Genomic DNA, 22480 nt, shown 5'->3' with positions numbered 1-22480 from the left:
TCAATTTGATTCTCTAGGAAATTTACTTCTTGCTTACCTCTATTTTTGCAGATAGATTGCAGATTTCTTTGCTATGTATGGCTTTGAAGTGCAGTTAAAAACATCCCTTCTCTTCCTATAAAAACCGTTCCCAAGTTTATTCAAGCCTGCGTATAGCCAACCACTTCATTTCACTGCACTTTTGTGTCTTATCTCTGATAAGCCTCTATCTATTTTTTTATACTGGTCAAAAAGATCTTTTGCTAACTTTACATCCTCTGTAGTAGATATCATTCTGAAATCAGCTTCTCTTCTGAAAAGAAAGGTCTCGCTTCATGTGTGGTTCTCTCTGATACCAAATCAGTCTTCCGTTATGTGAAGGGAAGGCTCTCTGACTTGAGTCTCTGGGTGCAAAGGCTCTGCTTTGCTTTCTTGCAGTGTGATGAAGAGGTGCATGGGAATGGGTAGTAGAAATTACGAGTAATTTTTGTGTTGAGGGGATGACTGGTGTACCTTTGTGAGCTTGTAAGTGTTGTATGTTACCAGGTAAAGATATATTCTCAGTGGTTTAGGTAGTGTGGATATTGAGAGCGCTATGGTTGGCTTGTAGTATGAACAAACTACGTATAGCAGCCAGTGTTTATGGATGCTCTTGATGATCCAAACGTCATGTGGTTTTACCAAATTTTTTGTTTAAAGGTAGAGGCTGGAAGACTGTTACTATGTGTAATACTACCACTAGAACAAGTGTTAAGAGCTGATACTTGCCATGAGTAATGCTTTGGAGAGCACAGCAAGTCAATTGCAGCCTAAAGCAGTGTGCCATCTAGAAAGGCTCACTGCATATCAACCCATTTCCCTGATGTACCCTATAGCGCGTTTTCTAAAAGAGCAGGTACAGTCTGGCTCATGTCTGTAGATGCAGAATGCATGAACAGGGTGTGTTTTATTAATGTAGGCATATAAAGCTTTTAATCGTATTCATGTATTGTAAATTGTACTTTGAATTTATTTATTTTTTTCTGCACGTGTGATTCATACTTTTACAGCTTCCCATGCACCTTACAAGTGGGATTATTGGCCACATGATGATGTTCGTGCTGAATGTAGATTTGTGGGTCTAACTAATCTTGGAGCAACATGTTACTTGGCATCCACTATTCAGCAACTGTACATGATACCAGAGGCCAGACAAGCAATTTTTACTGCAAAGGTATGCTCTGGGGTCTTGCGTTCCCTGTGTGGATTTTGTTAGAAGTTTAAATTTAAAATCGGTGCAAATGCTGATAAAGTATAGACTTCCTTTTAAGAGTTATTTCTGGATAAAGAATATTTCTTAAGGGTTTAGTTTGCTTTTTGTTCAGTTTGATTCTTTTGCTGATGTCTAAAGTGAAGAGGTTGGGGTTTTTAAAATGTATTTGTAATGCTGTAGGTTCTTAAGGTGGTTTTGTAATAAAACATTCTCAAACTTCTATTTCTATTGCTATCAACTAGATTTATTCAAGTTTGATTTTATGTGAATTGCCTGTTACTTCTTAACTCTGAATCGGTCATTTTGTTACAATAAATGTTGTTCTTCTTGAATGGTTATAAAGTCCCAGAGCATGTGTATAATGCCACCAGAAGTGTACAGCAAGTCTTCTAAATTATTACACATTGGTTAACTTCCAAAAATACAATATTAGTACATCTAGTTATTCATTGTAAAAGAGAAAGCTTCATTTTCATCCCTGACATCAACAGAGCATATATGATGTGTGAAACACACTAATTGGCAGTGACATCATCATTGTTTTAAGTTACTGGTACTTGTTACTTAATTTCATTCACCTAGAGTTAGGCATTTATATAACTAAAAAATAAGGTTCATCAGAACTCCCACATCTATGAATTGAAAAAAATTACTTGAAAATTACTACAGTCTCTTGTAATACCTTTCCAAAAGCTCCTAGCTGCAGTAATTTTTTAGAAAATAGAGGTATTTTTTGACTTATGTTTAATTTTGGCATACCAAAAAATCAGTAGGTAGTGCTTTTTATGAAAGTGTAGAATAGCGTACTGTGTGTTCTTGTACACAATCTTTTTTCTCAATTGTCCATAATAAAGTGGTTGGGGTTTTTTTATTTAAAAAGATGAGTATTTCATCTTTTTAAAGGCTGCTTTTGCAAGGCTGTAAGCAAAAAGATAAAAGTCTTCTTTATGAACTTCTTTTAGTATTCAGAAGATATGAAACACAAGACCACTCTACTAGAACTCCAGAAAATGTTTACATACTTAATGGTAGGTGCAAAAGAAGATATTTTATAAAGTATCCTATTTGGGGGGCAGGGCGGGGCAGCGGAAAAAAGCCAGAAAAATGTAGTTACCGTTCTGTATGTAAATTCTTAGCAGCTTAAGTCCATTGTGCCTAAGTTTTGTGGATAATTGTCTTAACTGAAATATTTTTTACCCACTTATTCAGCAAATCAGTTAAGCAAACATTGGCATGATAGTTTTCATGAAGAGGCAGTGTAAATCCTTATCTAAAATAGGGATTAACGTTGGACACCAACTATAATGAGCAAGCATCAGCTGTTAAATGTTAGTGATTTTAAGAACTGTGTTCTTAAAAAAATGCGAAGTGAATATGTGGGAACGTCAGGCTCAGGTGCCACAGTCTGAGCATCCTTCATTTATTTAAACCTTTTTCTCCTAACACATTAGTGCTCAGGTGAGTACAGGCTATTTACCATAGTTGTGGAACTTCATTTACGAGTGAAAGTGTGAAAAAACAAGTCTGCTTTTTAGTTCCAGTCACGGTGCAGCTGGGTATCAGGGCTGTGCCCTGTATGGACACCTGTGCACTTAGGGTGCTAAATCTCTGAGTGGTGCAGGAGCTCCCTGGCCAGGCATCTCCTTGGGTGCAATAATGGAGGGGCTTGAGGCAACCCACCGGTTTGGGTAATTAACTGTACATTCCCAATGAAGTTACAATGAAGACTGATTGTTGCAGGAGCCCTGCAGCTAGGAATTTGGGCCAGTTCTACTGTGGTTTCTGCAGTTCATGTCCAGTTTCCAAACTGACTTTTGTAAATTGTCAATAGAAACTGTTCCTGCAGAAGTGACTGCATAGTACAGTCTTTTGTATGGATTTAAGATATTTAAGAGATACTTTGTATGTCGTTAAGGTGAATCAATAGTAATGAATTACACAGATGCTGGGGAGGTCACACAGGACTCTTGCCAGCTGGGTTATAATTAGCAAAATAATGATTTGAGGAGTCTCTCCAGGTCTAGCTGAAGTTAACCACTGCAAGGACCCAACCAACAGACTTCCATCACCACCAAACACAGACTGGCTGTCCCGTTAGGATGTTTTGATTCCATATGTGAGCACCATGACAAGATCCCAATAAACTATTTTTTCTTTTTAACAAACACTCAGGCATGAGTGTCTGTCCAGCACCATTGTCATTCATCTTGTTTCACATGGACCTTGAAGTAAAGGGTTTTGAGCTTGAGTCTTCATTTAATCATGAAACAGTTTGTTTGCCCCACTTTCCTTGGTGATAAAGTAAAATAAACTATTTTTCATTGCTCCAGTATTTTGAAGGTTAATCTGTTGAAATAAAGCTTTAAAAAGCAACTCAACATTTCGAAATTCCAGAATGAAACAAAACTGAGGCGGTCACAGGTGTGCACTGTTGTTAAAATAGTGAAATATTTCTGAAGTAACAAAAAAAACCCTGAGGAGAGCTGAGTATTTTTGTTCTTGGCACTGGCTTTTGTGAAAGAAATTGATGACCGCTTTGAAGACAAATAGAGGAAAAGAGTTCAGGCATGTAGTGCCTGCTATGAATCATAGAAAAAAAAAAAATGCATCTAGGTATTTACATAAGCATAAAATAGTATGGGCATGTAAAATCGTATGAATATTTACCATTATTAAAATCTCAAGGAAAGGCTTTATTCCAAAAAAAGGTAGTATTTACAGGAAGCGTTGTCTTGCCACACATCCCTAGACCAAAACCGTATGTATATGGTTGTTTACAAGAACAAAGTTCCTTCTGCTGTAAGTTCGTTCTGCTTTCCCAGTGTGCAAGGCAGTGGAATGGGGCATGTATGCTAAAGAATTGTTTTATGCTGCGTATTCTTTTCTCTGACTAAACACGTGCAGTTCAGAACTAGATGGTGCAGGTTTATACCGCAGAGAAGCCTGAATGCCAATGAAGCACTTGTCAAGATTTAAATCCGTAACGCCCAGAAACACGTAAATACAGGCTGATGTTCCTGATATTTTGTATCTGAACAGATACACAGAATCTGGATGTGTCACATCTTCAGCCAAGTTCTTTTATTTTAAGGATTTGTTAAATTAAGTATTTATTAAATATTTTTAGTAATATTTTACTAATGATATCTTAACAAGTGATATTAGAAGAATCAGTTAAAAACCGATTTACTTTTCATCTGAAATATTTAAGCACTTAACTGTGTTGCCTAATACACATAGGGAGATACTGTATGTAAAAGTATGTCCTTTTTTAAATAGACATTGATATATATGTTTGATATATCTGTATAAGTTGAAAATGTAAGGATGTGTGTTGATTTGTTTTGCTTGGTAATTTTTACCTAAAGGAAAGTGAATGTAAGGCATACAACCCAAGGCCTTTCTGTAAAACCTATACCATGGATAAGCAGCCACTGAACACTGGAGAGCAGAAAGATATGACTGAATTCTTCACTGACCTGATAACAAAAATAGAAGAAATGTCTCCAGAACTGGTGAGTTATTAAGAGGGAGAAAAAGGGAGCTTGAAAACCTACGGATTTGCTCAAATTTCCTTGACAGAATTTATTAATTCATTCACAGAAAAATACAGTGAAAAGCTTGTTTGGAGGTGTTATCACAAACAATGTTGTTTCCTTGGTAAGTATTCTTTCCCTACCTATCTTTATCTTTTAAAGATTTTTCTTTAACTTCTCAAAACAGTTGTTTTATTGCTTTTCTCTGTCATTGCTATGATTTAGGACTGTGAGCATGTAAGTCAGACTGCTGAAGAGTTCTATACAGTAAGGTGCCAGGTGGCAGATATGAAGAATATTTATGTAAGTAATGCCGGGCTGAGATGTGTAGCATAGATCACAGTTAGAAATGGGTGCAGTCAAGTATAAAGCCTGTACCATACACTGTTGAACGTATTGATGCTTTCTGTATCTGTACTCTAGTTTTGGTGTCTTTCTAGGTTGGTATTACTAGGTAATTTGGTTGAATTGTTACACCTTTTCAATGCAGCATGCTGTCAGCTGGTGCATTTTTTTACATACATATGTACTATTGCTTATTAATTTAAAACTTAATCATAATTTCAGGTTTACAATTTTTTTTTTAAACAGCTATTAATCCCCACACTTGGAATCTGAATTTAAAGTACTTGGATTCTTTGCGGCAGCTTGGAATATTGAGTACCATTTTTTGGAATTGTTTCCTTAATTTTGTGGTTTGGGTTAGGTTTTCCTGTCAAACTCTTCTCTTAGTTCGGGTGCGTTCTCTTCGTGCAAACATTTTGGTGCCTTTGATCACATTTACTTTCATAACTTGGGGAAATGTTAATTAAACTTACTGTAAGATTGAAAGGGAGTAGTTTGTAAAGCACGTCACGCAAGCAGAAGATATAAATATCTAGGATAAACGTAAGCTTGGTTTTGTTGTTGTTTATTATATGCAGGAATCTCTTGATGAAGTAACTATTAAGGATACCTTGGAAGGTGACAACATGTATACATGTTCTCATTGTGGGAAGAAAGTGCGGGCTGAGAAAAGGTATGATTAAGAAGAATTAAATATTCCTAATGTTTCTTTTTAGTAAATTACTGAAATTACTATTGGAATAGGAGTAATCCTTTAGATGAAACAGGACTGTGGTTTCATTCAGTGTGCTACTGTGTATGCCTATGAGGATGTGGGCCTTGTGCAAATGAGCACATAACTAGGAAATCAAATTTCCAAAACAAAGAATATAAGGTATCTTCGCAAAAGATGACCTAGACAGTAGAACATTCATGACCTTTTTTTAATGTAATTACAAATTACTAATTTCTACAAATTTCTTTTTAATCTGTTACTTATCCTGTTCTTAAAAGATCAAATTCTTTCAGAGGTTGCTCAGTACTTGCATTAGTCATTATGCAGGGTGGTAATGGCTTGGTTTCATACATAACCCTGAATTTCTTAATTAAAATTGGTCGTTTTAGAAATGTTTCGGTATTTTAGAAAGTCTGCAAATAAAGGGAAAACTAAATAAAATTTTTATATTGCAGCTAATGAATTTCATTTTTAGATATGAAAACCCTCATAGTTGTTTTTGTAGCTGTTAAAATGACATGGGTGAAAGAGTAACCTACTTCAAAATCATTATTGTGAAGTTTATGAGATTTACTACAAGATACATTGTGCATTGAAACTTGTCGGTTAGGAGATAGTGACTCCCGTCTGATGAGGGGATTTGCATTGTTAAATTAATTCATGACTCATTTTACAATACCATTTTAGAAAACTGTTGTTCATGCCATACGAGTAAATTTGCTGTTTCTTGCAAGGCGCAGTGAGAGGCTGAACAGAATTGTTGAGTAGGCTAAATGTGACCTTTCTGCTGCCGGTTAGACTGCCCTGCTCTGGGGCATTGTGATAGCTGAGTTGTGTGGCTGGGCAACAGAGCTGCAGTCTTATGTTTGAAATAAATGTGTTTAAGATCTGTGCGAAAATACAGTTCAGCCTACTAAGCTTTTGTAAATCATGATTATTTCTAATCCTTCAGGGCATGTTTTAAGAAACTACCTCGTATCTTAAGCTTCAACACTATGAGATACACATTTAATATGGTAACCATGATGAAGGAGAAAGTCAATACACATTTTTCATTCCCTTTACGCCTGGATATGACACCTTACACTGAAGATTTCCTGATGGGAAAAAATGACAGAAAAGAAGGTATGCCTCATAAAACACATTCCACAGGCTTTGTCTCTTTCATCTGTGCACCACTTTCTGTGTGTGTAACATAAGCAGTTGGTGATTTTCTTTTTAAGCAAATGAAATCAAAGTAGTTTCGATCAACCTATATTCCCAAAGTCACACGTTCTGTTTACTATGAGAAAACTGGCCAAATATTTTTGTTTTCATATACTGTTCAATTTGAATTAGTCTTAATTTGTTTTTAAAGTATGAGAGAAATTACAAATAGTTACGTACAGTTTGTTGGTGGCCTGGTTTGATTTTGCAGAGTTACATTTGAACTTCAGCAAATGGCTAACTGCCATCATAAATAAGATGTGCTAACTTGGTGTAACTTAGCTGTTAGTCCTGATCTCTTCAGTAGCGATGTTTTGCAAAAAAAAGCTGTAACTGTTACACATGAGTTGGGATCTATGCTGCTTGTTCTGGATATGGAGTTTCTGGCTGTCATTGTCATGCAGTGCTGAAAAGAAAAAAAACACCTGAGTGAAACCACAGGAAAGGTTGAAGTTCAGGTGTTTAGGAAATAACTGGTTAAATACTGTATTAAATTATTTCAGGGTTTAAGGAAGACGGTGACTATTTGAAAGAAACTGAAAGTTACGAATATGATCTGATAGGCGTAACGGTTCATACAGGAACAGCAGATGGTGGACACTACTACAGTTTTATCAGAGATATAGTCAATCCCCACGCTTACAAAAACAACAAATGGTGAGTTACACAAAACAAGAGCCTATGATTTCTTGTTTTAAAGTAACTAAACATTGTTGACCTTGTCAGATGCAGTTGTATAGGAGATATGTGCTATAGGTTCCTCTCAAAAGCACAAGATGTTGGAATTTGATAGGTGTAAGTATAGTAATTTATTAGCATACAGATTTTGTGTGCTGTAGCTGTAATAAGTTGTTGAATGCCTTGGACACAGGGGTAGCAGGAGAATGTCATGCAAGCCTCGCATTGCAGACAATGCTTGTTTCTTGATAGGACTGTCAATTACTATATTTTAATCAATTTCTGTACAAATTAATAGTAAGATAAAATAGATTGTCCTTCATAAAATCTGGTTGACTTTGATGAACATATGGCTACTTCTGTGATTGTGGAATTTGGTCCTTTCCATTTTTGTTTTCAGTGAAACAACAACTTGAATTTTTCTTCACTTTGAACTCACTGCATCCTGTGTGGCAGAAACAATGTTACAGTACCTAGGTTATCTAAATCTGTTCTTACTGTGCTTCTTATATGTGGAATTGTTTTCACATTTGATTTTTAAGTTTAGCTGGTGATCTTTTTCTATTGGCCAGCTCCTCCTAGATGCAATTTACAGTGACATACTGGAATATTTGACAGCATTTGTTTTTCTATCCCTTCTTTTCAAAGGTTAAAAAAAGACAGGATCTTCTCGCACAATAAGCGATAGATAGGTGAATAAATGCTATGCACCATTTCTTAAATATTTTTTTTTTAGTTTGTTGGGGTTTTTTAACTATGATGTCTCACTTCTAATTTGGAAACTTCTGCATGCATTGGGCATGTCATGGTTGTGAAGAGAAGAAGAAGTTGGGAGAAGTAGCCTGGGAAAGGGATGAGACATGGGCATGGAAAGGAGGACGGTCTTGCTAGCTGACATAAGAAAGCAGGGAACACTCTGCCTGTCATTTCTGGATGTCTTATCTCAGATTCTCAGCTGAGGCCCTGTAATAGGAGACAAGATTTCCTCCATTTCTGTTCTCTGGAATAGCTAGTTGGAGCACTTTGTAAACAATTCCAACTTGTCACCCAATCCCTGCTCCAAAGGGAATCCGTAACAATGTACCATCTTCTCTGCCTCCTTCCAGTTTGAGTTCTACTGTTATATGGAATGATTTTCCTCTTATCTAATTTTGGTTTCCATTTCACTCAGGTTGAAAAGGAAAAGGCAAATCTTTCTGGCTGCATTAAAACCCTGTCTGTACAAGAGCCAGGCTGGAAAAACAAGGAAAATAATGTCTCTCTTAAAAAGAAAAATAAAAAGAAAAATCAAGAACTGTTGAAATGCTAACTTCCTGATGTTATTGCAAAGAAGTCACTTGTGGGATCAGTTTTTAGTTTGCTGCAATTCAAACAACATGAGAAATTAATAGGAATGCTTAAATCTGAAGAATCATTTTAAATGTTTGTCATTCTTTATTTGCCCTTAGACAAACAGAAGTTGCTTTAAAGGCTTACTGTTTTACAGGTATCTTTTCAATGATGCTGAAGTAAAACCGTTTGATTCTGCCCAGCTTGCTTCAGAATGTTTTGGTGGAGAAATGACTGTAAGTTCTGCTTTTCATTTTTGTCATGTTCAACCGTTACATAGCTCTTCTGAAGACTTTCATTAAGAATTCCATAGTGTTCCTCTTTGGTCTGCCATCTGTTGTCAATGTATGTGAAACAGAAGTGTTAGCTGGGGTTTATTAAACCTTTGACATCTTTATTATGCAGGTAATACTTTTTCTTACGTTCACGTAGATAGCTGTTCTTCCACTATTGATCCTTTCAAAGGCTCTCCCCCTCCTTTGGGCAGGAAAGACCTGACAAAGTGAGACTGTTTGCAAGCTGGTGGTGCAAGCTTCCTGGGTTTTTTATGCTTTCTGTGGAACAGAAGTTAAGACAATAAAGGAGAAGGGTCTTGATTTCTCATGTGCCAACTATCAAATAGTTTATTTGTGAATATGAGTCCAAGTATTTTTATGTTGTTTTAAAAGACAGGTGTCAGAATTCTAGCATAGATATTACTAATGAATCAAAATAAATTAGTGAAGAGTCTCCAAAGAAGGGGTATTTCTTCACTATATCATCATATGATTTGTATACTTATTAAAAAGTGAGTGTGCAGCCAATTTAGGAATCCTTCACTTGGATGGCTGCTTTGCTCAGACTGTTAACTGAAGGAATAAATACCTCAAGCTTATGCCTATTCTGGAAAAATGGGAATTTTTGATCTTTGTCTATATCTTGTGTCAGTAATTTCCTCTTACAGTCAGATCCTTTTTCACTGGTGACAGAACTGAGCTAAAAACCTGCCAGATCTGTGTAATACCTATGCTGTTGTTCAGCAGGAAAGTTTGAGCTCTGATATTCGTGATTTTCAGGCTAATGGATCTACAGGCTTAAATAGGTGCGCTTGTTCCTTTTATTGTAAGAAGATAAAATTTCTTAAGTTGATGTTTGCTTGCTTTCAGTAGTGCAAGGTTTTTTAATACAGTGTCAGCTTTGTCTTTTGGGTCAGCCCACTGCCCTGTGACATCGTCTGAGCATTTTTACACATTACTAATACAGTTAACTATTGAACGACACTCAAACATTCTCAGGTTATGCTTGAATTGATCAATTTTTATTATTATATATCATTATATAAACCACATTATGAATAATGCAGTAACTTACTAAAACAGTCCTGGCCATAAGAAAACGCTTATATACAACTGTCTGATAAAGACAGTACGCAGAAATAAAAGAAAAAATATTTTGTTTGGCAAATGGATAAAACATCTTTAGGTGCCTAAAAAGAAGAGGTGTCAATGAGATGGATGAGACATGAAATTGCATGAGATACAGGTCACAATGTAGCATAGCAACTTTGGAAAATCAGAATAGATTTGTAGAAGAAAAGAAAGAAGACTAGTTTGAGCAAGAAATAAATTTTCAGCAGCCTCTCTGCAAATGTCATGAAATAGTTTGCTTGCACGCTTATCTCAAACTGTCAATAACCAGACCATTAAAAAACCCCTTGCAATTAATGGTTTTACTTTCTTCTTGACAGACAAAAACTTACGATTCTGTTACTGATAAATTTATGGACTTCTCCTTTGAAAAGGTATTTCTCTTCCAAACACTTTATTATATGATGATATTTCTACTTTCATGATTTATCTCTCAAAGCAAAAATTATACAGATTTTTTTTTCTTAAAGACGCACAGCGCTTACATGTTGTTTTATAAACGGATGGAACCAGAGGAGGAAAATGGCAAAGACTACAAATTTGATGTTTCATCAGAATTGCTGGAGGTACAAGTTGATTTGTTTTAACATAATTTTAAAATACTGTAGGAAATCCTAAACAAATCAGGAATGTGAAAAGTGAATATAATTTAAATAAATAAGATGACAAACCTTGCATTTAGCTGTCTTCCTTAGGAGAACATCATTTGATAGGAAGTAAATTAAGATTTCTGCTGTATGTAAATTTTAGACTTTTTCTCATTCTGTCCTGAATTTTTTAATTCAGATATATGAATCATTCTGCTTCATATGTTTAAAAAATTGTAGAACACTGGTTTTTGTCAGCATTTATCAGCATTTTCTGATCAGTTGCAATATTACGGGAAGTATTCTCATTAACCACTGTCCTTTTCATCCTTCAGTTTCCTCAGCAACTTACTGCTTTGTGGGGGGACAGGATAAGACAATAGTTCGAGCTGTTTGTTTGCACTTTTGGTACAGGTTGTGAAATTCCGAGTGAAAGCGATATAAGGTAGTGACTGTTTGTGCCTATAATGGAAGAGCATCAGTCAGAAAAGGATCCCTTCCCTCTCATAGTCACAGAGTAGCCCAGATGTTGGTAAAAGGGGTAGGGGAAACAAAAATACCAACAACTGCATCTCCCTGTTCCCCTCAGTGATGAGGGCTGCTCTTAGGATACCTGGCTATTTATATAAAGATACTTTTAAAGCCATGTATGGTCTGAGGAATTGGGAAAGGCAGTGCACAGGAGCAGAGTATTTCACTAGGGTTCTCATTGTGCTAGATACATCCCCAATACCGGATTTGTAAGGCATTCTCCCTTTTTATCACCCGAAAAGCCACTTTCTCTGCTTCCTTTGGCCAGAAGTATTGCTTCAGATTTTATCAGAATTAAACTTTATAACTATTTTGATGTGAAAAACACTACAAACAGATTTGGTCAAAAATACCATTTTGGAGAGAGGGACGGGGGGACCTGGCATGAAATCCTTTTCTGGTTAATGTTGGAGAGCCAAACCTTACTCTAAGAATTTATCAAAAGATCACAGAGCTCATTAGGCTTTGGGTCAGAACTTCAACCTTTAGACATACCTCACTAGGCTGCTGGAAATTCTAACTTCTATCAAGTAATGAAACTATGTATGTAGAGAGTTTTTGGGGTTTTTTAACTTATTACACTATCGCAGACATTAAAATATGGTCTTACACTGTGGTTCTTTTTTAATGTGTTGGACCAGTTCTCAAAATTTCAGCCAAAGAAAGTGAGTGCATAAGTTGTAAAAATGAGATTACAGGAAGAGGAGAAGGTTCTGAGCTCTGTTCTGCAGTCATGGGACAGGCAGAACTAACACTTGCTATAGTATGACTAAAAGAACTTGGAGCCAATCCTTCCAAATAAATAAAATGTTTCCAGAAATAGTTTTTCACAAGAAATTTTTTTTTCTTAGCCACGGCAAACATTTAAATATTCTTAAAATCATGCTTATCTAGTGAAATAAACGGCTTTCTTGTATCTGATGTTAGCATTTTTTCTTCAGTGGATATGGCATGATAACATGCAGTTTCTTCAAGACAAGAACATTTTTGAACATACATATTTTGGGTAAGTTTTTCTTTAAAAATGTAATATTAATGCTTCTTTTCTTCTTGCAGATTTTCATTATTTATTTTAATTAACAAATAAAATTACTGACTCTAGGTTTATGTGGCAGTTGTGTAGTAGCATCCCAAGCACGCTACCAGATCCAAAAGCGGTTTCCCTGATGACAGCAAAGGTAAGGACTTCAAAAGTATCTCATGCTTATTTTAAATTTTAATTTGTTTACACGTTAATTCAGGCATTCTGTAATTAATAATGCAAATATTTTTTTTTCCAGTTAAGCACTTCCTTTGTACTAGAGACATTTATTCATTCAAAGGAAAAGGTATTCTATTTACTTGTAAATTCTCATTTGAGTAGCTGCATGACTATAGTGAAAAGTGTGTCGGTACTTTTTAATTTTAAAAGTGTGATTTTGAGATGTAGTAAGTACCATAGATGATAGAAAGTTAATGTTTACAAGAGTGTGGTGTAACACCTTTATAGTAAGTGTGGCACAACAGAAAAAAATGTGGGCTCTGGGTTTAGGTTACTGTGCCTTAGCAAAGCTTCAGGAGCAACAGATCTTGTGTTCTTTTCATTTGAAAATTCCGGGATGCTTTGGATCTTAACAAGCACTTTGTGAAAGTCTGATGTAGAGGGGAATGTTCAGCATTGAGCTACAGTTGTGCTCATGAATTTTTAAATTATAAATACTAGCATGAACATAAGAAAGTTCTAGTCCGTGTGAACCATCTTTATTCTCAGTCAGATTTTACTTCCCTCTCATGTGTGGTGGCCTAATGCTACTAATTCTAGATTGCCTGGGAGTAGTACGAATATGATTGCAATTCCAGCTGGACAGAATTACAATGGGTAGCTACCGCACACGTCGTGCGGCTTGCATTAGCTTCAGTGTGTGTGCTTGTTATTTTTGTGTAGGTGCGGTGTGTTACTGGTTTATAAAGCCTTTATTGTTTATAGCTATAGTCTTAAGAGTCAGTGTTTTGACTGACCATTTAGAAACGTTTAAAGATTAAGTCACAATTTATTAAGTTACAGTTTTTTCTGTATTTCTTTTTACAGCCTACAATGCTTCAGTGGATTGAACTGTTAACAAAACAGTTTAATAACAGTCAGGCAGCTTGTGAAGTAAGTGACTTAGGAACTCAGCAAAGTACAAACCAACTTTCTATATATTGTTTAACTTTCCTGGAGGTTCGTATCCCTGGAATATTTTGGACTATGAACTACTGTATTTGGTGTATTTGTGCACTATGAGATGAAATTCATCCTCTCTGACTACTGCAGATTCTGAGAAATGACTTTTACTTTCAGAAACCCATGGTGAGACCACAGGCCAAAATAATTTTGTCACTGGAATAAAAGAGACAGTGCCACAACCTCTTATTTGATCGATTATTTCATACTGATTTGTGTAATTAAGAGGTGCTTAAATGGAGTCACACAAGAGAAACAGAAAGACAGGCTGAGGTTTAAGGGCTAGCATGGCAGGGAGTGGAGCTGAATCGCAGGGAAGAGGGCCGCGAGGTAACAGGCTGCGTGTAACGGAGCACCTCGGGGAACAAGGACAGCTCATGTCAGACTTGGCTGAAAACAAATTCATACAGCACCTTGCTTGAGAAGGTGTGCATCTTGAACGCAGTGTGTAGAAAGGGTGAAAACTCCTAGGAGAAGGAGAAAAAAAATGGAGGAATGTTTCTGTACAAAATTTTTCAGGCCATGGCCTGAAGGGAGTCTGGGACAAAGTGGAGAGGGACTGAGAAACCACAGACAAAAGAATTCACCATGGCGTTGGCGAACGCGATTTTGAGACACTGAAGAAAAGTTTGTGATAGACTTTCTGTGATAATTTAAATGTACAAGGACCCCAACACATACTGTATGCTGCATTAGACCTTATTCAGTAGTAAGTAATTAAAATCATTGTTCTTTTACAAATTCATTCTAGGTTGTTACATTGTTATGTAATATTCAGTAGTTGGGTGATACAATTCCCTTAGTCTGGTGTAGTCCTCAGATCCTTAAAAGGATTGAAGACATTCCACCTAGTAACGAATACTGAGGTACAATTTGAAATAGAAGGAGGAACAACCTGGATTCTTTCTTTTAAACCATCTTTCCTTGTGACTAAAACAAAATTCTGGGAGTCAGAATACTCAGTTGTACTATTTGCTGAGTCTTAACTTTGAATGGATCATTCTGTTATTTTTATACCTTCTCTGTCTCTGGAGGTAGGAGGGCTTTTCCACATGTTAAAATGCAAAAGGGATCTAATTCAGGAACTACATTCTTGTTTAAGCCTATCCCTATTCTACGAGATTCTTCAGCTTATGCTTCATTGTAAGCATTGTGTTTTATTTTGTTGACGTCACTTTTCAGGCTAAGCATGTTCTTCCAGGTAACTGAATAGCGGCCTGCAGAACGCAGGGATAAGAAGATACTGGATATAAATTGATACTGATGTTTACTGCTGTTGATTCCTTTCTTCTCACACGCAGAAAACATTTAGATGTCCCTTGGATTAGAACTTGCTTATTCCTTAATAATAGTAACATCGATTTCTCTTCAGACTTTAATGTCATGCAAAAAGAAGATTGGACTAGAACAAGTTTGGAACAAAACTAACCAAGTATGTATCTTCTGCAGTGGTTTTTGGATCGTATGGCTGATGATGATTGGTGGCCAATGCAGATTCTAATAAAGTGTCCCAATCAGATTGTGAGACAGGTAAGAAAAAAAAGTTCCTTAATAAGTCAGGTGACTGCTTGTCCTATGAACAGAAATTATTATGACATATACGTTAATTCAGAAAGGTTTTATTAATACCTGTAATTGTCTTACTCTTTTCCATTATTGTGTATGATTTAGAGAATACATTGGGAGCATTGTTGTTCAAAACAAAATCACTGTTAGTACAGTGCCGTATTTGTACACTTAGGATCACAAAATGTCACAATAGATGCAAGTTAAGGTTTCTAAACTCCCTCATGATCTCTAGAAATGTGAACTCTTTACATGAAAAAATGTTTCTTTCTGATTTAGTTCAACAAGAACGGTCAAGTTACACATTCAGAAAATAAAAAAGAATAAATCATGTGTATTCAGTACTCCTCAAAGCTTCAGTTCTAAACTTAAACATTGGGGTTTTGTGGGTAGATTTAATTTAATAGTATTATGCCACAAAGTTTTGTTAATACTCTCTTCTGGAAATAAAACCCCTGTGTTAGTAGCATTTGGATACTCACAAATGCAATTATTATGAATGGTTTGACTTAAAAGTATGCTTTCTTTACAAGTTGTTTAGGTAAAAACTTTAAAAATTACTTTATCTCGCTTGAATCCTTCAGTTGGGTTTCTGATCATTAAAGTAATATTTCCATATAGAACCATACGTAGTTCCTGTATGCAACTTACCATTAAAGGAATATATTCCATGGGAAAACTCTATGCAAGTTCTTAGGCAAAGCTCTAATCCTGATGAATATTTTATAAATTAAAAATTACTGAAAGGAATTGCCTTAAAATTTTAATATAGATTCTTACAGCCAGAGGCAAAATAATAATTAAAAAAACCCATCTTGCCAAAAATATCTAAACATTTCAGAAAATAGAGATAGAGGAAAACCAAGATTTGAGTCTTAAGTTGCATTTCAGTAGTATACAGTGTGCACACTCTTATTAAAACCTTTTTTTAGGATTCCTTCATTGGATCTGTTTATAAAAACCAAGTTTGTCTATTCTGTTAAAACGTGATGTATCAGTACTGAAGGAAATGGAACGTGGGTGTCTCAATCTCCACTTTAACTTTGAATCGTATAGAGCCGGAAGTGGTACTTGGAGACAGAATATTCTTTGCTTACAAAATAGGAATGAACATGTGGGGTTCATTTACTTATCCATTTGCAGATGTTCCAGCGTTTGTGTATTCATGTGATACAGAGACTGAGGCCAGTGCATGCGCATCTTTATCTCCAACCAGGGATGGAAGACTGGTAAAATACTTGAAAACTTCTATTTATTATGTGCATTACTACAACTGATTTTGTTTAATGGATTATTCAGAATGGTCTTTTAAACCCAAAATCACACTGTTTTAATTGTTCTTTATTATTCTACCCAAAATGCTCTGATTTACTTTAAAAATACTATGGTTGCAAAATCTAGTGTGTAAAGATACGTTGTTTGAAACGTTTGTTCCCTTAGACTAGGTTTTCAGGACAGTCTGTCTTTTCACTGCCAGTAATAACGCTGCATGAAGCGTAAATCTCACTAATTATACATGAGAATCCGATTGTGAATTGGATCCAGAGGCAGATAGGTGCAAATTTTAATTTGTACGTCCAGTAAAATAGGTTGGAAATGAGAGTCAAGTCCTGTATCATATAACTAAATCACAGTTTTTGTCAAAAAGTAGAAAAAACCATACTGGATTCTATTTTGTTTAGCTAACTATCAAGAAAACTGTCACTTTGTCTCTAATTACGATACATAATGAAAAGAACAAGAAAGTGTTTTTTCTTTCATCTCTTGGGTTAAGCTTGTGATGCTGTATTATCAGAGCAAAAATGGCAGAGTTTGTAATAGCTATGCTGTGCCATAACAAAATTCAGGACATGAAGATAGAGTTTTCATGGCAGAAAACAGAAATTAATTTTCACTGGAAGCCTTACTTTAAAAGACACTGTCATCTGTTTTGTTCAGTGATAAGATCCAACTTTCAGTAGATGAATAAGGTTGAAAGTGCATGTTTTCTGCCTTGTCAGGATCCCGTGTGTATGTTTAGGAGGCTGCCTTGCCTTAGTTCCACTGTAATTAGCTTTAACAGCATTCTGTCTTGAAGCTCAGGAAATCTGACACGCAAATCGAGAAGATGATTTTCAGTAGGAGATCCCCTAATACTGTTTTTCTAAGAATTCTTTTCCTGACTAGAGTCTTGATTCAGAATACAAATTTTTTCAACCTTTCAACATTTTGAGTGATGGATGCTGCCATACATTAAGCTGTGGTGTTACCTCGGCTATACTGGGCATAAGAGAAAGCGTTAAGAGATCTGCGTGTGATAGTAGGACAGAGAAGAAAACTGAAAGTTCTTCTGAAATACTTTTTTTGGCTGCTTCAAGATGATTTGCTGCTCCTTGTATTGTGTGAAATACCTGAACTGGTTTTTGTTTTCAGTTCGGATGACATGGATGGTCCTGTGGAAGACATTGGCAGTCGCTCTTGTGTAACGCGCTTTGTGAAGACACTCTTGTCAATTATGGAGCATGGTGTCAAGCCTCACAGTAAACATCTCACGGAATACTTTGCCTTTCTTTACGAATTTGCCAAAATGGGAGAAGAGGAAGTGAGTATAGCCTTGTAGTTTTGGGAATTAGGTATGTATTTGCATGTACTTATTTTCAAGTAATTCAATATCTGCATATTTCAGAGCCAGTTCTTGCTTTCACTGCAAGCCATATCTACAATGGTCCATTTCTACATGGGAACTAAAGGTCCTGAAAATGTAAGTTTGTAGATCTTGTGTAACGAGAACTAGCCTTCCATATTTTCCTTACGTGATCATTAGTGCTGTGCCTCCTGAACCATCTTTCAGCTGTTAAATAAAAATTGCTTCACTAATGCAAATTTTTTCGATATTTAAGTGAACATAGTATTTTTAAAAAGATGTTGAATTGGCTCTTTCTAGTTAGTATAGAAACAGGTATTAAATAGAAGCAATTAAAGTTGCCCTTACCATGCTATTAATGGTAACAGTTGATTGCTTACTCCTATTGTAGGAGTTGAGATTTTAAATTTACTTGCTTTTTTTTATCAAATAGACCACCATATCAGGCTAGGCAGTGACTTTTGACAAACCTCCCTTTTGCATTTGTAAATACAGTTTAGCTTATGCAAAATGAATGCTTCAACATGAAAATCAAGCGATTAGCTATTTACCTGGTTTGATTCATGCAAGTTTCTGAAGTTGGTTTGAATAAAAGGACAGAATGTATGCAAAACCGTGTACAGGTTCTTAGAAATTAAGGCTCAAAAGTGTCCACATTTAAGTTATCTTTTTTGTCCCCTTCAGCCACAGGTTGAAGTACTTTCTGAGGAAGAAGGGGAGGAAGAGGAGGAAGAGGAAGACATACTTTCTTTAGCAGAAGAAAAATACAGGCCTGCTGCACTTGAAAAGATGATTGCCCTGATTGCTCTTCTAGTTGAACAGTCTCGCTCAGAAAGGCAAGAGCTTTTTTCAGCAAGAGCTGAAAAACCAGAGTAAATTCTAATCTAAGCTAGTTCAGAAAGGAATTAAGAGATTTTGTGGGTCGGTTGTTTTGTTGGGTGGGGGTTTTTTGTGGGGGCTTTTTTAGCAGCATAAATGAGCCTTGTATATGTGCTTGTCATCTTTTAAATGGTTAAAATAGAAGCGTTTTGTCATTGTTGACCACATAAAAGACTGAGGCTAAATCCTTGAACACATTCAGTTGCCCACATTTGGATTTCTTTTTTTTCTTTGGTCAAAGTACAAAATATTTTTTATTTTTGTTCAGGTTTATGTAAATACCTCTTATTTTCTCTTGCGTATTGTGATACTGAAGAATATAAACTAACACTCAGCCCTGTATTTGTCCTTAACCTTACTTAATAATTGCTGAAGTAAAAGATAAAGGTGGGGTTTTTTTTGTATTTTAGACATTTGACTTTGTCACAGAATGACATGGCAGCATTAACAGGAGGAAAGGTAATTAATTTAACATATGACTGTATAAGCCTCAAAACCCCCGGCACATATGTAATTGTAGACAGTGTACTAGTATCTTATTATTTGTTGCAGGGTTTTCCTTTTTTGTTTCAACATATCCGTGATGGTATCAACATCAGGCAAACTTGCAATCTCATTTTCAGTTTGTGTCGGTACAATAATCGACTTGCAGAACATGTAAGTATCGGAAACTATAGCTATTTATTGATAACCTTATCTAAAAAGTGTTTTGGGGTAATTTTTATTATTTTAACTGAATCAGCACAAGTCTAAGTGAGTTTTGTTTGTTTTGTTTTTAAGATTGTGTCCATGCTTTTCACATCTATAGCAAAGTTGACTCCTGAGGTATGTAAACATACTACCTGTATATTAAATAATCTGTATTAATATTTTTCTGTTTTAAATTACTTAAATAATCCTTTGCTAATCAAAAGTCTTGCATGGAGGATGATCCATGGAAGTTTTTGTGACATTAAATGAAGTCTAACTGCACTGTATATTAAGTTTGCTAAAGCAGAAATATGGTATGCAGTTTAAGATGAAAGTTTTATTCAAAGCCAAATAACATATTTCTAGATTCTCCACCTATATGAATGTAAAAAAAAAATTGGTAACAATAAAACATGTGTGCTAGAGTAAGTGGAGATATGTAATTATCGTCTGGTTTTTCAAGTTTTGGGGCACTATTTTACAGTTCTGTGCATGCAAACACATTTCTCAGTCAGAATAAATTCCTGCCCTGGTAATAACAAAAATACTGAGAGTTCCAAACGGATTCCACATGAAAAATATATACAGAGCGGAGAAGTGTATGCTCACACAAGGACATTCTTGCATAGTGCTGTCAGAAAAGAAAAAAGAATCAGGAAAAATTGAGGGCATGTCAAGCAGAGGAGACATGATCATGGTTGGAAAAGAAGCAGGTACTAAATCATTCTCATGACAGCTTTGCTTTGTGTGATAGAATGGGCACTATCAGATGACAGTCTACTTCCTTCCTGTCATGCTAACACTTGCTGCATTTTTATGCTTTTTTGCTTTGCACATATACACATGCACCAGAGATGGTTTTGGTGAGGTGCAAAATATAATAGTAGTAACTATTTCATTGAAGCATTGCGAAAAGCTGGGTGAGTCTTAGCAAACAAAAAAAAACCCCAACAAATTCATATTAGAGCCAATATGCTAAGAGTAGAAATGCTGGCAGTTTCAGAGGAAAACAGTATGCCAATGGTAATGATCCATGTAAACCCTCAAAACATGATGCTTTTGGATAAACTTTTCAGGATCCATGTGACATGTTACGCAAATACATGAAAATAATAGCTACTCTGAGAGAATGAAATCCTTGAGAGAGAGAGAGAGAGAGATGTAAAACATGAGAAACTGGTGAATTCTTCAACACTGTACAGCTTGATTTCCCCTGTCCCCCTTTGTTCAGAATGATGTCTGACTTAAAATGTGCACTGTTATTTCCTTGTAACTATGTACTGTTACCAGGCTGATGCTGTCTAGTATGATTGGGTTCCCTTGCAGTAGCTATAACCAGTGGCTTAATTCTACTGTATCCATGTGTGGATATCGATGTGTATGAATTATTTACAGATTAAATAATAAGGGCTTAAAAGTAATACAAATGTTCATGTCTAAAGTTCAGAGAAATCTATTTTGATGCGAACATTTGGTTTTTTTTAAAAAGACACTAAAGAAAAATCAGTGGATTAAATGAAATAGGTCAAAATGGATATTTGTCTTTTTATGCATTACAGGCAGCCAATCCTTTTTTCAAATTGCTGACCATGCTCATGGAATTTGCTGGTGGACCTCCAGGGATGCCACCCTTTGCTTCTTACATCCTGCAGAGGATATGGGAGGTACAACATGTAAAAGAAAACAGAAGCTAAACTGTCTTTCTCTTGTTGATTCTTTTAGGTGTATGGAAAGGTTTTACATTTCGTTGCCATCCTTGCTGCATCAGTTCATGGGGGGGTTTATGACCGTTTCTCTTCCAAATAAACAGCAACAGCCCATAGACATGAAAAAGTTCTGCTGTAACTTTTGCTGTTGTATTAACAACGTTCTGGTTAACTTGTATTTCAGTTTAATTTTAAATTTTAGTTAATTGAGAAATTAATTGATTCATAATAAGGATCTAGAATGCTTCTTCTAGGCAAATTCCACTTATTTTTCTCAGTTATCTTTTTGCAAGGACTGTAAGAGGTTTCAAGGCCCGTCGTTTGTTAGGGGGTTCTCATCCATTATGTACTGATTCTTTGAATATTTGTTTGACATATTTTGTTCTCAGTAAAATACTCATTAACATTTTTAACACATAGAATTGTGCTAAATTGAACCTAGTAGATAATTGCTGTGGTGCAGGACCATTCTTTCTCGCATTTCTAAAGTGAGAAAGAGACTTTCTAACCAAGTTGGCACAGAGATAAATTCCTTGATCTGAGCAATGATAAGGAATTAAAGCTTTCACTTCAGCTAACTGCTCTTTCAGTTCCCAGTACAATTCACTGTCTTCATTACTGTCTGAGAACAGTGTGTCCAGCCTGAAGACTTCTGAGGACACCCTGTTGAACGTTCATTCCATTTAATACTCTAAAAAGTGGCGCTGGGGTTTGTAAAAGTTTATTACTGTGCAGAACTGAGACCACCTCTAGTAAAATGTAGTTTACCCACAGAAGCACTGTAGGATAGAACGTGGATTGCTGTTCAAATGTATTTTACTCCTGGTTAGGAGCAGTTACAGGATAGGAACCACGAGGTCATCTGGGAAAGCATATACCAAGTGTTTGCTAGGTGTCTGATCTGAATATGGATTAGCTGTAACTGCTGTACCTTAGGTAAGGAGAGTTCATACAACAGAGCTCAAGGTCAAGAATGACATCTGGCTGCTTTCTGGGTACAGGGAAGCAGTAGGTTATGAATTTCTCTCAGCAATAAGGAAACCTTTTCAAGAGAGTTTTTGTAATTAAACTTCCTATGACAATACGCAAGCAGTGGCATTAAGTAAGTACCTGTGCTTCTTGCTTGGGTCAGCCACAAAGTTTAGGTATGTAATTTCTTAAGCAATCCTCTTTTTTATTTCCTTCTCTATTCTTGCTGTGCAAACAGAGCCTACAGAAAAAGCAAGTCAATGGCAGGTTTCTGTTGGAA

General features: G+C 35.9%; 1 protein-coding gene across 9 annotated transcripts in view; it reads left to right on the top strand.

Moving 5' to 3' along the window:
• USP34 (ubiquitin specific peptidase 34) overlaps positions 1 to 22480 on the top strand; it is a 137090-nt gene that overhangs the window by 96595 nt on the left and 18015 nt on the right. For 8 of the 9 annotated variants that reach the window (XM_055725696.1, XM_055725692.1, XM_055725691.1 and 5 more), the window contains 24 exons: positions 1029 to 1192; positions 2194 to 2259; positions 4600 to 4746; positions 4835 to 4891; positions 4993 to 5070; positions 5691 to 5785; positions 6780 to 6952; positions 7537 to 7690; positions 9198 to 9276; positions 10767 to 10820; positions 10917 to 11012; positions 12506 to 12570; positions 12667 to 12742; positions 12845 to 12892; positions 13633 to 13698; positions 15217 to 15297; positions 16477 to 16562; positions 17746 to 17914; positions 17999 to 18073; positions 18641 to 18792; positions 19246 to 19294; positions 19388 to 19492; positions 19616 to 19660; positions 21085 to 21189. In XM_055725696.1, the coding sequence (XP_055581671.1) occupies positions 1029 to 1192; positions 2194 to 2259; positions 4600 to 4746; positions 4835 to 4891; positions 4993 to 5070; positions 5691 to 5785; positions 6780 to 6952; positions 7537 to 7690; positions 9198 to 9276; positions 10767 to 10820; positions 10917 to 11012; positions 12506 to 12570; positions 12667 to 12742; positions 12845 to 12892; positions 13633 to 13698; positions 15217 to 15297; positions 16477 to 16562; positions 17746 to 17914; positions 17999 to 18073; positions 18641 to 18792; positions 19246 to 19294; positions 19388 to 19492; positions 19616 to 19660; positions 21085 to 21189 (2285 nt within the window). The remainder of the gene's footprint in view (positions 1 to 1028; positions 1193 to 2193; positions 2260 to 4599; positions 4747 to 4834; positions 4892 to 4992; positions 5071 to 5690; positions 5786 to 6779; positions 6953 to 7536; positions 7691 to 9197; positions 9277 to 10766; positions 10821 to 10916; positions 11013 to 12505; positions 12571 to 12666; positions 12743 to 12844; positions 12893 to 13632; positions 13699 to 15216; positions 15298 to 16476; positions 16563 to 17745; positions 17915 to 17998; positions 18074 to 18640; positions 18793 to 19245; positions 19295 to 19387; positions 19493 to 19615; positions 19661 to 21084; positions 21190 to 22480) is intronic. The other variant, XM_055725693.1, reaches the window with a different exon arrangement.

This window comes from Falco cherrug, chromosome 13 (genome assembly GCF_023634085.1).
Source record: "Falco cherrug isolate bFalChe1 chromosome 13, bFalChe1.pri, whole genome shotgun sequence".
Lineage (NCBI taxonomy): Eukaryota > Metazoa > Chordata > Aves > Falconiformes > Falconidae > Falco > Falco cherrug.
Note: the sequence above shows the minus strand (reverse complement) of the source record. Positions and strands in the feature narration are given on the sequence as shown.